Source organism: Schistocerca americana, chromosome 2 (genome assembly GCF_021461395.2).
Source record: "Schistocerca americana isolate TAMUIC-IGC-003095 chromosome 2, iqSchAmer2.1, whole genome shotgun sequence".
NCBI lineage: Eukaryota > Metazoa > Arthropoda > Insecta > Orthoptera > Acrididae > Schistocerca > Schistocerca americana.
Window position 1 is genome coordinate 523,649,358 of NC_060120.1, and position 16,269 is coordinate 523,665,626.

Here is a 16,269-nt window from a genome sequence, read left to right on the forward strand (position 1 = left end):
GGATTAGTATAAGCACTATCAGGTGTGTAGGATATGTGTGTTTTGAGCTATATGATTACATTAGGCAGACTATTTTTGCACTGTTGACTCAAAATTCATGTACACTGTCGTCATTGAATTACGTGTTAACATTCTTCCGGTTGCCCATTTACCTCTCACTTAAATCTTGCTACTTTATTTCTCTCTACTAAAATACTACTCTATGTAGAATGCAGCGTTTTGCATGGAAATTACACAGACCACTGGTTTTTCCGTGATCGGGTGTGGCCGTGCGATTCTAGGCGCTTCAGTCTGGAACCGCGTGACCGCTACGGTCGCGGGTTCGAATCCTGCCTCGGGCGTGGATGTGTGTGATGTCCTTAGGTTAGTTAGGTTTAAGTAGTTCTAGGTTCTAGGGGACTGATGACCAGAGATGTTAAGTCCCATAGTGCTCAGAGGCATTTGAACCATTTGTTATTTTATACATGATTTTCTGCGGTTCCGAAAATTCGTTGTCAAAGCTGTCCCTTGTTAGTAAGAAGTAGAAAAGTAGCACGTCACTTTGTTCACTAATCAGGCGAAGATGAAGCAGTTAAAGCTCATCAACAAAATGGATACTATACTGGTAACAGGGATGCAGTCAAAGAAAGTCTACATTCGTGACTTCCTGTTCATGTTCTGCAGGGGCTGCAGGAGTAGTACTGCGCGTGCTCTGTGGGAAAGGGAGAGTCTGACATTTGCTGTACCAACAGTAAATAACAAGACCTCTGCAGAAGTTTTCACAGAGTTCATCTTTGTTGACACATCTGTCCACTTATTTGTTACAGAGTACGAGATACTTCCAGAAGAGAAGTGCCAGTGTGGTGCGACAGACTGTTCAGAGAACTCGAGATCATACCGGAATTTTAAGCTTGAGGAAGAGCCCGAAGTGGCTGACTCGCAGGCGACGGAACAGATTTCAAGCGGCTGTCTTCACAGATTATCATTTACACACATCAGAATTATAACACAAGCTCGAATAAGGACGTGGTGGGAAATAAAAGGCGTCTTTTTTTTAAGGGAACCATGCGGATTTGCGCCTAAAGCCATAAACTAAATCTTCACGATGTTTAAAGAGGAGTAATAGAATGAGATTTGGTATCTCTCCAATCGAAGTGAGAAAGGCTTTACCGTTCTTTATGACGATTTGTCTTCAGTACCACTTAACAGAATGTCGTCTCTCATGATTAGTTCCAGTTAACAGTCAAATTATCATCAAACTGTTTTGTTTACTTTATTGTCAATGTTGTTAATTTCATCTTCTTCGTGAAGTCACTCAAAAAAATAGCCTTACTAATGGAGAAAATCTCTCCAAAAGTCTTTCTCAGACCACTGTAAAAAGATACTAAGTATATAAGTATTCGAAAGAAGCAGTAGGAACGTAAATGGTAGCAGGATACGTGAAACCATAAACTGATATCGTAGTTTGCTGTTTACAGCATCTCTGCACTGTGAAGCTATGTGAATTCTTCTTCATACTTCTTCGCTAGTTATAGGAAGAGCGAAGGGATAATTGTCTTGTTACAACACCTTTGGGGAAATGCAGTGCCACTGAAATTGATTATTATCTTAGCTCTGTATGGCTCACAACATCTCTGTGCACGAGGTTCAAATCTATGTTACTTATAATCCGTCTTGTTGCAAAAATGTTAATTCACGTGGCCGGCTTCGGTGCCTCTAGAACCATCTTCAGATCTGCAAATTTCCGTTACAGGACGCACCATGTGAAGGTTGCTGTGTATAGACGAGTTTCTCCTCCAACCGAAATTTGCAGATCTGAAGATGACCGAAATCAGTCATGTGAATAAATATTTTTGCAATCAACACTAATTGTAAGTAACTTTGTATAACCAGTGATCGCGGTATCCCACCAGACATTATGTCGTTTATTGCAAAATGAGAGGTTAAATGCATTAAAAAAGTTGTTTCACTTCATTGTTCTAAGGACAATGTGACATAATTTTTTCAGATGATAGAATGTACTACATATATAACTAATATGCCATTTGCACTAAAACCCAAAACAATTAAACATTTCTCATGTTAAATACGTCTGTGTACCTCCGTTGAGGTGTTAGTGAGAAGTGAAGAATCGTCTTTTTCTCTGTAAGTCGTTCCTTGTGTGACTTTCCTCTACCAGAAGAGCCAAGGACAAGGTTGTAATTCGAAACAATTTACACACTTTCGGTTCTAGCTATCTGAGTATTTGGTCTTTAAAATATTTTCTTATTACTTACCCACATTTTTGTGCTCCAGTCTCTTCCTGCATTACAAAATTTTCTCCGCCACATTCAAGGATTTCCCTTTTTCCAAGTCACAACATTGTCCTGTGTTAAATTACTTCCTATAAACGCGAACGACCGACGCAGCATTCCGTAACCGTCAATACTTTATATAGGATGTCTTTCCTAAGAGTCTTTATGTGCCCTTTCTCTAGAGTTATAGCAAATATTTGCCATTTTCGTTTTAATTATGTAGCTAGACTCAATCCTAAAAAATAATGCTCGTCTGGTGTTTCATATGACGGCTAGTGTCTACAGAAGGCGTCGGCTTGTTACCCGTTACAGACAACATGATTTTTTAAGGAGGAGAATTTTACATGCCCATGTGATATAGTGCTCCCAAAATTAATCTAGTGCAATATGTATGTATAACTTGGCATAATAGACTGTAACTAAAGAATTAACCATATATTTCAAATAGATTTAATGTATTATATAGGACTTGAACGTGTAGATCTCGAAAAAATTACAAATGCTGCAAAAACACAGCCTTACGCCCAAGAAAAATAAAAAAATTTGAAGATTGTGGAAACTGCTTCGGTAGTCTCTAGAGTACACTTCCTCATGTAATTCTAAGATTGGTAACTAGACTGTAGTATGTAGGTACTTAGGTTCCTAAGTATACAAACCTCTAGGCACAAGTGTTTCCTCTTCAAAATGGAAAGCTATTTAGACTGCACGATGGACGGTATAAACGATCACTAACATTTGTTCACCTCCTTTCATCAGGATTCGAGCCGTACTGCATTAAAAGATAAGCTTTATTGAGAGAAAAAAATATTCATTTCGAATCTGTACCTAAACTGAGTTGTACTAATGTTAAAATGTTGATAACCAATTTCTAGAAACTCGCTTTAATAGAAATTGGTCTTCTCACTGCGGATTGGACAAGTATTGCCAATAAGACGAGTGTGAAAATATCAACTCAATTGTGTTGCTGAGCCGTGGCAGTGGACACCGGTCGTTTCGTTTCCTCGCCTCTACTACAGTGACACGCAAACCAAAAAGAAGGAAAGGAAAAAAGAAGCAAAGTAAACGACTCAGTATGGTAACCAGTTTTATTGAATGCTATAGTTGTAATGTTGATAGTAAGTATGACACAGCGAACGATAACAGATCCTTTCAAGTACAAGGAAAGTCAACCTGTTGCTAGTTGCTGCAACCACAGTTCACGGAACGGAAAATCAGAAGGAAACTTAAGGATAACATTCAATGATGCCATCTTGTGTCTAAATATATACAAACGAAAATATATCGCAGGGAGCAGTTATAGTCCTGTCGAGTACAATGAAAGCTGCTCTGTTGCTTGTTGCTGGTAAGTATTGACAGAATTTATAAACTTTCATTCACGATAAACATCTTTATCTTACCTCCATTTTAGGTGATTTCTCATGTATTAATCCGTGTGAAAAGCTATTTCTAGAGTTGAGGAAGTACATTTTATTGCAGCAATTTGCGACGTAAAGTTCGGAATGGAAAACACCTTAGAGCGTAGGGAGTGCTCTCAGAAGATTTTTTAATATCCTTTGCTCGCGAGCAATGGTACTTCATAGATAGTTGACGAAAGGTGTTTGTGTTGTCTATATGAAAAGTTTGAATGATTTGAGAGTAAGACCCAAGCAATTACAAATGTACAGTTTGGCTGACTAGTTCTTATACACCCATGAGAAGCAAACTAGGAATCGTAGCGAGTATCGAGATAACAGATGCAAAGATAATCATACAAATATTTTACGAAATTACAGATAACAAAATTACAGATAAAAGCTGATAACCAATATCACGTAAATAAGTACAATATGTATATATTGTAGGTACAGCCGTAGTAATCTTGTTACAGTTTGAAATATCAGTTTGACGATGAGGAGGTTGAGCTCGTTCAGCATATTCGTAAAGCCCCCGAACTTACTGAACAAAAGAACCATTCTTCGTCTTCTCCATCTTCTCAGTCTGTCCTATCGATTCAAGTCGGACGAGAAGTACACAGGAACCTACAGACATTGTGCTTTGAGAACCATCTCTTTCGTGGATGAATTTCATTTCATTAAGAAGTTTCCAATAACTCTCACACTCGCAACTGCTTATCCTGCAGCCAGTTTTACTTGGTCGTTCCACTTGAGGTCTCTTCGGGCTATTACTCCTAGGTATTTCCTGGTTTCAGTGAATTTTCGCCAATAGTGTAAATGAAGTGTTGTGGGTTTTTTCACGTGTTTATGCGCAGTGCTTTATTCTTAATTACCTTCAATTTCAACTACCAGCGTCTCAAACAATAATCGATCTTCTGCAGGTTTCCATTTCCCTACAGTGTTTTAACGCAGCAACCTTGCTACAGACATCAGTGCCGTCCGTGAGATATCTTGTAGAGGTTTCGTCGGTACCAAAGGATCATTTACGTAGAGGGTGAAAAAACAATTTCCTATGTTTTGAAAGATGGTTGCATTACCGAAACAAAAAAAAATCCAATAGACTTTATAATGCATTTCATATTTAGAATGAGCACTTCGTAATCTTCGCTATTATGAAGCTTATCTCGTCTACTGTAAGCTGTTTGCTGAATCGAATCATCATCAGAGTGCAGTAAGCAACTGAGTAATCCAGTGCGACCACATTACATTCTTGTTGTATCATAACATATTACTCACGTATACTCTCCTGTGTATAAAACTGTTGCAGAATAAATATGAACAAAGCGTCTAAATCGAAGATCGATGCTTACCGACGGAATTTTGACAGTGACAACCCTATCGCTACTGCATGAGTGTTTGCTGTGGACAACAACGATAGAAAAAAAAAAAAAAAAAAAAATGGAAGGCAACGAGCGGCAGCCTTACCGTGGGAGGTTCCCTGAACGAATTTAGAAATCAGAATAAAAGGTTTCCCATCTCCAAAACGATTGAAAGCTACATTTGGTAAATAGCTAATGACACTGAATTCACGCAAATACTGGACATCAAAGGTAATGCGGTAAATAAACAGAAACCCCTGCGCGAGGTTAGATGTAAAAAACACGCGTAAAATAAACACAAAAGATGTTAATCTGTGATCAAATAATTTTAATAAATATTTTGAATGCGACCAGCAACACTGCATAGAAACTGTAATGCGTCACACAAACCACGATGATGCTGTCTCTTTGACAATATTTAGTTGTGACCGGAAGCAATTAATTCTTTATCAGATACTATTCGAATAGTGCCGTAGAATCTTTCCTTCATGGCAACAACCTCTTGCCAATAATAATGTTGTTTAGAAATATGTCATTTACAGAACACAACATAAAATCAGAAAAAATTGCTTAGGCTACAAAATAGCCAGTTTACTTTTGTCACTCAAACGTGTATTGCGCTTATATCACTTTTCATTTCAACTGATTGTCTGCGTTACCATAGCAGTGCTGCACCATATAGAACCGTGGTTACTACAGCTTTCTATTACAATAACCACTTGATTCAAAATGAGTTGTCAATTTAACGGATCCTTTTTTCGTTTAACTATATTCTTCACTTGTGACTTTCTCGGAAGTTATGATGAGAGGATACGACTACGTTGATGGTTAACGCGTTGTGTCAGTAAAGACTGGTGTGACAAGACAATTCTAGTTTTCCAAGAAAGCTACTATTCTACTGACATGCGTATACCACAATTATAAAACTACTCTATGGATCTTACTTTGCGATGAGTTGCATTCAGTACGATGTAATGCTTATTATAATATTCAGTATAGACAGTAGCCTCTTTTTGATTAGCGATAATCTTGAATAAACTTGGCCCATACTGCTTTATTCGTTAATGCTAAATACTTTCTTGGACCATGTACTACTCACATATACGTGGTCCCTCACTTATATCTTACCTTCCCACTTATTACAACACCATTTCTCGCACAATTTGTCATTTCTGCCCAAAGACACACGTCTGTACAACAACGCACATTGTACGCAACGCAGCACTCCGCGCTTTCTTACGCTTGTGATATTATCGTGACATGAAAAGTATGACATGTTTCATACAAATATAACATCCCTGATATTGCCAGAGTATTTACTACAACTTTAATTATTTGTTATTTATTCTTCCAGCATATATTACAATCTCATTTACGATGGAATTCTCAAGTACATACAGTTTCAAAAATGGTTTTATACTTATGAAATTAAGTAGCTGGAAAACACGTGTGGCACTGTGTCGTAGTTTTACAAGCTATTACATACGACCTGCATTTGTGATCAAAATGGAGTTTGGTGTTTTCCTTGTGAAACAGCAGGCTTCAATTTTCTGGCAATTACAGGGATAAAATGACAATGTTTTTCGTAAGTTGCTCAAAATACGCACCGGTTCTGTTAGAATTAAGGTATCTGCTGCACTTGCAATGAACTGTGAATACGGTTTACAGTATCACCAAGTACACATAGCTCTAAAAGTATGGATCTTAGAGCTCATGTCTTCTGGATATTTTACTTGTGTTTTCATCCAAACTACCACCTCCCAGACTATGGAATACTTCTACACTGTGTATATTGTGAACAGTTATAGACATATCACAGCTTCTTTCGGACTATCACTTTTGATCCATTAAGAGAGTTCTGTTGAATTATTTCTGAAGTGAATTAATGAATAAAATCATAAATCAGGTCTGATATCGGGTATTCAAAATGGTTCAAATGCCTCTGAGCACTATGGTACTTAACATCTGAGGTCATCAGTCCCCTAGAACTTAGAACTACTTAAACCTAACTAACCTAAGGAGATCACACACAACGACGCCCGAGGCAGGATTCGAACCTGCGACTGTAGCCGTCGCGTGGTTCCGGACTGAAGCGCATAGAACCGCTCGGCCACGGCGGCAGGCTATCCGGTATCCTCGTACATTGTCCACTAAATGACATTTCGGAAGTGTATAGTATGTTGTTCGGAATAATTCAAGGATCGAGGCTTCGATGTGGGCGACATTGCCCATACTGTGATTCCGCGTTAATGAGTACCATAAGACTTCAGTTTGCTGAATCAATTTGGTTTCTTACGGAGGACACTTCATTCCTCCAAAACGGTCGTCATCCGAGGATATAAAAGGGGTTCTGCAACGACAACGAGTTTGGCATTCAATCATGTCTGCTTTTTTCGAGTCGCTCGGAATGCTTTGTCGCACTTTCGAACTACGAGTAACTTCTGCTGGAAGGGGAGAAAGTTGTATATAGGACTTTGAAGACATTTTCTCACATCCAGATACCTTGCCACTACTGAGTCGTTTTAGTTTATATTGCTTCATCAATTACGTCAGTGTCGACTAGGTAGGTCTTTTGAGCCCACTCAGCGAATCCACCTTCCGCGGTGAAACAGTTTCGGAAAAGCGAAATCAGTACTTCGACCTACTCTCCTTGATTTGTCGAGAGTGACTTAATAAGTGAAATAGATGTATATACTGTACCAATACATGTTAAGATTTTTTGTCAGATCAGCTAGTGACTGTTTAATTTAAATCTCATGGCTGCTTTCAGGTTTTGCTTTTAACAAGGCTCCGAAGTCTTTTAAACGTATATTGAAGCTCTTATTGTGTTGACAGAAACTTAGTAACGTATCACTCGAACTGTGACGGGTCTTTGCATTTCTCTGGAACCTTTTAAGGCACATACAGGTCTAAGATACCGTTTGCAAATACTCGCAGAATTGACCATTTTGTGCTTCACACCCTCGTCATTAAAGGAGCTGAACATTCGATCTTGACAGCTCAAATACGCTGCAGTTAAATTGCTGAGGTCGAATGCTTTGCTATCTCCATTAACATTCTTTTCACCAGAAGCCGTTGAATCTGTATCAGCCCAAAGATCACTGAACTTCTCATTCATAATAAATGATTCGCGAACTTTGGGTCTGTTACCAGGTCATGTAAGAGATTTCCCTATTAGTCGCTTCTGTAACTAAAATGCTGGAGGTACTTGTGAGAAATGGAATGAAATGAGCTTATGGAATTTGTCAGAAATATTGTCCAGAACGGTCTCATACAAATCCAGCCTGTGGCACCAGTTTTAATCATTTAATAACTATATGAATTTTGAAAGCTTGTGACTGGTGTTGCTAACCTTTTACACTCGAGAAGTAAAAAAGCATGACGCTAAGATGTGATACATACTGGAATGCGCATTCAAAACTTCTTGAGGGAATGGTGAAAAGAGGACTCCAGCCTTATTTATGCAACAAAAAAGCTACCGCACCATATACGTTATGCTGACTTGGGACAGTAGTCAATTTAGAGTGTTGCAGGAAGCAACATAAGTTTTAGATCATTTCTCTGTGTGTGTGATTTTGAACGATTCTACTCACGCGGTCGTCTGTTCAAGTCCTCATTGTAATTAAAAAACCAGAAAATGTAAATCTTGAAGTGTAGGTTCTGCTATTTGGGATAATATTTTTGGAATATCTACTTAGGCATATCATGCCGCCTTCACAATACAGAGATTGACTCGTGCGTAACACTGCATTCTCAGTGTTTGTTTGTGTACACTGAATTGTAACACAAGACGTCACGTTCTTCGTTGCCTCTATGAAATGTTTTGGTGTGCTGACTGAAAAATTTTCTCATGTGTTTCATTTCAGAAGTTTCCTTAAAAACTATATGAGGGACTTACAAACGTAAGAGGTACTGCCGTAATGAAAAGCAATGAAAAATGCGCTACAAGTCTCTAACTAAACACACTACTATCAAAGGGATTAAAGGAAGGTAAAAGATAAGTACGAGCAGGCGCATAAAAAACAATGTTAAACAATAAGTAGCATGAACAACAAAACAGAGGGAGAATCATGAAACAATTAGAAAGTCAAATAGGGGCCACATTATTGACGCTATGGATGAAAGCGAGTCCAATGAAAAAACTCTTACATTATTTTTAGGAAACAACGTAGTGAAACTGACAACAAGTGTACAAAAAACCTGCTGCATAATAAAAACAAACTGCAATTACTGGAAACACATTACTAGATCACAGAGTATAAAGAGAAGTGCAAGAGCCCTATAGTTACCATATTGAGTTCTCATTCCAAAGAACAGAAGGAAACATGTCCAGTCATATTAAGAGCAAACTACAGATCCAGCAGTGAGAGGATGTATTGTCTTCTTGGCAGATGCCATCGTGCCTAAGAACATTAAACAGTATGGAGGGGTAGACAGGGTCACAAAGCACAAACGCATATTAGTTTGGATCAATTATGGCATCTATTATGAAGAATCACCGACACGAATACATTCCCAGACCATAGCACTCCCTCACTCATTGCAGGTTGTTTGCACTGAGTCGTTTCACACCGTACACGCCACCCGCCTTATACCCGAACGAGCATAAAACGTCTTTCGCCTAAAAAAGCCGCTCAAAACAGGTCCAGTTAAGATACTGGACAGCAATATCAAGCCTTCGTCGCCAATGAACAGCAGTCGACGTGAGCGTACGAATCTGGCACCTGCAGTAGACGCCGGAAAATACCGACTTTCGCTTGATGATTGTTGAGCAGACACTGTTGGTAACCCTTTGCTTTCGCTTGATGATTGTTGAGCAGACACTATTGGTAACCCTTTGGTTCATCAGGGTCGTCTTTTCCCCAACTGTTGTATGCCGTTTCATTCGTACACATTTCCGCAGCTGCCTGTCACTCCTGTCATCTATGGTCCATGCTGCCCCACTGCTCATGCTGTCGGTTTTGGATAGTGCAGTTTTGCCATACGCAGTACAGTTTAAGCAGGGCGTCAATTGAACAGTTTACAAACTCAGGCGTGCATCCACCCTTGGCCCGAAAGGCAATTATCATACCCCTTTGGACGTCAGATAAATAGTTTTGTTTCCGCATTATGAGAAAGACTGCACTGTCCGCCGCGGCGGCCTGGCACGCTTTATACAGCCTCCACTGTTAATGTTGCACCCTACCGTCAGTCAGTGAATATCTCGTGCTGATGCCGAACAAAGGCGGTGGTCACATTACTGTGACGGAACCGTGTAAGTACTAGTAAATTGGTCTTAACGTAAATAGTAAAAGAGCTGTGATGCCTCAATCGTACAATATGTGGAACATCACAAGAAGTTAAGTGAGACTTTCCATGCAAGGCTGTCACTTATTTGCCCCTAAATTTAATTTGAGTGCAACATGAAAACAAACGAATTCTAATGGTACCTATTAATCTTCTCAAACAAGTGAATTTCAGGAGACTTAACAAGAACAATGTTTTAACGCGTTACGTTCTTTATCTTGACGAGGAGTGAAAGACTGTAGGAGAGGCATCCACTTGGAGATATTTGTGCTTTTCAGTGAACCATCAGCTACAAGATCGTAAAGAGAATTGCTACGAGCTCCTTCAATACTCTTCATTCCTTACTACAAACGGTAGAGCGGGGTGTTTGATGTCAGAACCAATGAAAAGCCCAACTTTTTCAGCAAAATATCTGGCTAACTTTTAGTGGGGCAGAACCTTACTAGAAAGGGAAACATTCGCAAACACAATTGAGTAAAGTACTACTATTGTCAATTTAGTTGTGAGATAATAACAATCCAACAAGAACTTGGAGGACCACTGCATTTGTATATTGGAGCACGAAGTTAAATGCGAGAACTTGTCCGACATGAGCGTAGCGTCTATGTCACTGTTGATTCTTTCTTTTTTATTTTCTGGGACGAGCGGACTGTTCAAGAAATGACCCATTTTTCTGTCATATACATCATAGCCAATTACCGTGTGGGATGTTAGGCGGACAGATTGGATTCCAATACCAACCTTATGGGGAATGATTTCCAATTACAGCATTTAGCTTATAGCCAGGAGAGCACTTAGTATAATTCAATGAAAGTATGTAATTTTGGTAGGGTACACTCAGAACAAGGGATAAATTACTCGGGGCAATCGTACTACTGCACTTATGCCATTGTCGCTACCAGCTGGAGTGGCAAGAGTATTCTACTTTCGTCGAACGGATTTCAACTGCCAGATTCTCCTAGGCCATGTGTCTCCTGTGCCAAACGCAATTATCGTTTGACAGTTCAAGTTACTAACGATTAGAGTGACGTACATACTGCGATGTATTGGTACAACTCTTATGGAGTTCAAATAATACATGGGACGATATTAGGCACTTACGACATTTGCGCGCTCTTTGGAATATTGGGTTGATATTGTAGGGTCGAGCCTACATGACTGCTTTCTTTCCCCGTCAAAAAATTATGTTTGCCCAAAAATTACCGAAGCATCACTGAGGAATGCGAATGTAAGCAAATACAAGACGCATTAAAATAAGTATTTAAAAGTGGTAAAAAATGTTAGTCTCCTGAAGAATTGATGTATCAAACATCAAGATGCTAATACAACAATAAACGGATAATTTTTTAGGACAGTGAAATAACTCACATGGTCATCCTACGAATATTGCTTAAGAATGAAACGAAGGAACAAAAATTATTAAAGGCAATAAAGTTTGCGTGATTTTGTATTTTAGTGTTAGTAATTTCCAACTTGTTTATTAAGGTCGGACAGTCAGTAAAAACGTCCCCTGCCATCGATTAAACACAAAATATTCCCCAGTTCGTAAATAATTACAGTTCACTATAGAGTTCAACATATCAGAATTCTCTTAATCATGAGTAGATATGATAAGCTAATGATAATTAGGTATAATTACAAATTAGTGGTCATATTTCCGTCCTATCTGTTGTACTTGCAAACAAGTGTGCATGCTTTCGAGATGCAGTACATCTTCATATATTCTACATAATTGTCAGAAATATCCGGTATTCTCTTACTGTAGCTTCCCTAAATGTAGCCACATGGTTTTCATGTATGTCGAAGACACTGTCAGTCTCAGAACCACACTACCAGACAACATCAGTATCATTACCATATGGCGGACATATGTTTAGCACGTGGCAGAGTTCGTGGTAAGAGTCTTTAGAGTTGCACTATACCTCAGTATTGTCACGCTAGCAGATGGTGCAAATATAGCACACAGTAGTGTTGCAGTGCTAAGTGGGAGAGTTGCACTATTAGCGATTAGACGAAATAAAGATCTGTGATTACGATCATTGTCTTTTACAGCACTGGTAGCAGTGGTGGAGGTCTACGGACAACAAGAAGGGACGACCACCGTCAGCATCGGGAATGAGGAACTAAGCACCGGCAATATCACGGCTGAGAATATATTTCTGGGAAGGTCGTCCTACACGGAAGATGACGATGATACCATTTGTGTCGCAGCAGACAACAAGTTCTACTTGTATGCTAATTCCCTGAAGCTGTATTCTTGCTACAACCAGCTACCGAAAGGTAAGTTAATTCAAATACTACTATTTTCTGTGCATGATTGACAAGATAACATTAGACTGTTTTGCATCTTATTTTGCCAACGGTTCTTCCGTGAATGTGAAAACATGAATGAAACCAAATCATCAAGGCTCAGTGACTGCCCTTACCGAAATTACGAAATTACAACTCTTCATCATTCTCCAACAAAACCATTCAGAGGAATTTGCTGCTTATATTTAGTCCACCTTTTACACTAAATTTCTTTCCCCGCAAAACTACTGCATGTTTTTAACATCTACATACCGTTGAATTCTTTTACGAGGATTATGTCGTGTAACGCGACGTCAAGTTCGAAATGGGCTATAGTTTCAGCATTTTACGAAAAGACATTTTAACAGGCGACGGAAGTTGCCATCTGTACCGCGGTCCATAGCGTGTGCTTAATTTTCACAGTCAATGTGTTGGCAGCGTTGTACTCAAACCTACACTAAGTTAAACACTGTAAATCGATAGGTAACGTACACTTTTCGTCGTACCCTGTAGACGGCCGAGAAGTGGATTAGTGTGTATAAACAATACCCGTCATACGTTTAGGAACATGTAGAAATAGGCATCGAAGTTTAAAATTTAGCGACGCGTTGACGTAGAGACGAAGGATTAGGTGAACATGGGCAGTGATAAGTGAACGTTCTGGACTACATCTAATCGGAAACATCATGCTAGCATTAAATTATGGCACACACTCATTCACTTAGTTAACATTGTACAATGTAATATGTGAACGAAATATATGCTACTTATAGACGATGACACAGTGCGCTAGTACAACCATTGCTGAAAATGTCCGAAATTTGGGGCATTTATAAATAGGAGCATGCCTCATATTTTAATTAGGATTCAATGAACACTGAAAAAAGAACCTGGTAAAAGCACTTTACTTAGGCCAGACCAAAGTATCTAGAAAAAAGGATAGGGAAGTAGTGTTGTCGTAGTACTACTTAAGATTTCCACTGAATTAGAAATTGTGCCTGCATGCGTTTTGGTTACCACGAGAGTAGCTGTTACATGAAAGGTAAATAATGAATCTGTAGATGGACATGTCTACAAAACTAGAGGTAAAATCTACATGTGTAGTAAGTTTGTTACTACGCAAACACGACATTATTTATCTGGTCTTTTCGTGGCCACTGTTGTAAGCAGGCTGATACATTGCAGTCATCAAGAACAGTGGTTAAGGAAAACGCACCTTCTATCGAAGCTTTCAGGACAGCTGTACTTATACTGTGAAATTGTTCATCGTGTCCTAGAAAAATATCACAATTAAAACTCATGATGAGCCGACCGAAATGCCCCAGTCGCAGGTGCAATAATATTTCGGACGATTAATAAACAGAAGGTTGCCTCGTATCTCGCACAAAGCTGAAGTCCATAACCTCACAGAGATCGTGCAGAGTATCATGGTCGCAGTTTCAAGAGAATAATTCTTCAAACTCTAACAAAATGTGAACCTTCTAGAGTTGGGGAAAATGACAGGTCTCACCACAACAAACTTTTGGGCTGTCTTAAAACAATTAACATTTTGGTGATCTTGCGCTCTCCACACTTGGCATTCTCTGTGATGGATAAGGGTACAGAATTCATTCAGAGTTTCTGCAGGGTAATTTCGTCGTTTAGCGTCCGAAGTTCTGACTACGACGATAGCTTCTGACAACACGGTGCAATTGTAAGTTCTTCGTGATTGCGTTTATCTGTTGCCTGTTCAACTCTAATAATTGAGTTCATGTCAGCGAAGAGCGTCTTTGTGTGTCTTTTGATGTTCGTGACTGTTAAGTATCACTAAGGCTAAGTCCCATCACAAATCAGCAATCATCTATCCCTTTATCTGTCTAAACGGGAAAGATGATTTTACTTCTGTCCGACTTCTGACTAATACTTCCAACCGTAAAACTTTTAATCTCCAGATCGGTTTTAGAACTATCTAGTAACGCTTAACATGCGTACTACTATTGCAAGAGTACTAGAGAGAACTGAATCTAACATCTCCATTGCCAAATTACATTGTAGTCACAGCGAACTTAGAGCTTGATGCGGCTCCATCCCTTTTCTAGGATAAATGCTTTCTTTGGTGAATTTATGGTCTGGGATTTAACCTTCGTAAGTAATGGTTTCTTCCATTCTTTCCTTACGGTTTCTGTTTAGTAACATATGATATTCTTTCATTCACTTCTTTTCTTATGAGAAGCATTAATATTTACATAAAATTGTTGTTTATCAAACTGCGAAGAGAGTAAATAATGTTGTCAGTAGCTGTCATCACTGTCAAGATAACGGACTTTTCTATTCCTTTTTGCAACAAAACGATGTTCGTTATGGGTTTTACAATCGGGTTGTTACAAGTGGTTGGGCGAACGTTCGGACGGCGGAATACCGTTTCTGACGTGTACACGAAGGACAGAGTAAACGCATTTCTTCCAGTCACGTTGGATTGTTCCAGGCTTAAGATGGTCTCGTGCGGCGCAGCTTTCCAATGAAATCGCTGACGTGCGGCAAAGTTTTACGGTTACTGGGGAACGGCAGTTCTGACCATTTTCCAAATCACAAACTCAGGGGTCGCCAGATCAGTTCCCAGCAAAGTAAACCGAGGTCCCTAAGGTTCTCGTCATTTGCCTCGTCACAGGATACATGTGTTGCTTACTGAATGCTTCGCACGCCAGGAGCATTACCCTCCTAGAGGAATGTGATTCTAGTGACATCCTTAAACTTTCGAAATACGCTATAAGACAGGTTTATTCGCGTCGTCAACCTTCCAACTGTGTGCTATAGTACCAGTAGGGATAAGAACCCTGTAAATAGCACACTGTGTGACCCCACACTACCTCTCACACACGATCATAACATAATCTTGTCACAATGCTAACAGTGAAATTCGCGCTATGTAAAAAACGTGAAGGCTTACCGTTGTCTCATCACTAGTAAAATTAAACTGCTATGTTATTTTTGTACTTCCTATCTTTAGTAAAGCGCATTTCTCTTCGTTGCAGTTTACGTGGTGAAACCAAAGAGTCAGTGTAAACCATACCTGTCAGATTGTCCCAGGAACTAGGAGTATTGCCAGTCCGTTGCCTCAGCTTGAATCGTCTGCGAGGGAGTGGAGACTAAATGGCTGACCTGCTGACTGAAGACATCTGCTGTTTCCAGAGAAGCCAAGAAACTGCAAGAGTGTCAGAACTTGACAAATTTATTTAAACATAAACAATGGAATCTACATATCCTATTCTGTGTCAGCTTCTGATTACTTCACGACATGCAGTAAATTTCATTTCTGTAAAGATTAGTATTAAAAACATTGCATTTGTATTCTTTTTATCTTTCTGTTGTTTCTGTAATAGTTGTATGCTGACGCAATAAAAGTGTAGTTTCGTGACGTCTACTCTTATACTTAACCAGCAAAAGAAATTTCTCTACCTACAGGTTCACGAAAATACTGACAAACCAAAAATGGTTCAAATGGCTCTGAGCACTATGGGACTTAACTTCTAAGGTCATCAGTCCCCTAGAACTTAAAACTACTTAAACCTAACTAACCTAAGGACATCACACACATCCATGCCCGAGGCAGGATTCGAACCTGCGACCGTAGCGGTCACGCTGTTCCAGACTGTAGCGCCTTTAACCGCTTGGCCACAGCGGCCGGCTACT

At 39.4% G+C, this 16,269-nt stretch overlaps 1 protein-coding gene across 1 annotated transcript; it reads left to right on the forward strand.

Moving 5' to 3' along the window:
- Window positions 1-3,559: 3,559 nt before the first annotated feature.
- LOC124595744 lies at window positions 3,560-15,994 on the forward strand. The gene is made up of 3 exons (XM_047134620.1): window positions 3,560-3,615; window positions 12,364-12,591; window positions 15,612-15,994. Exons 1-3 carry the CDS (start codon window positions 3,588-3,590, stop codon window positions 15,671-15,673), a joined length of 318 nt encoding a protein of 105 aa, XP_046990576.1. The 5' UTR covers window positions 3,560-3,587; the 3' UTR covers window positions 15,674-15,994.
- The last annotated feature ends 275 nt before the right edge of the window (window positions 15,995-16,269 follow it).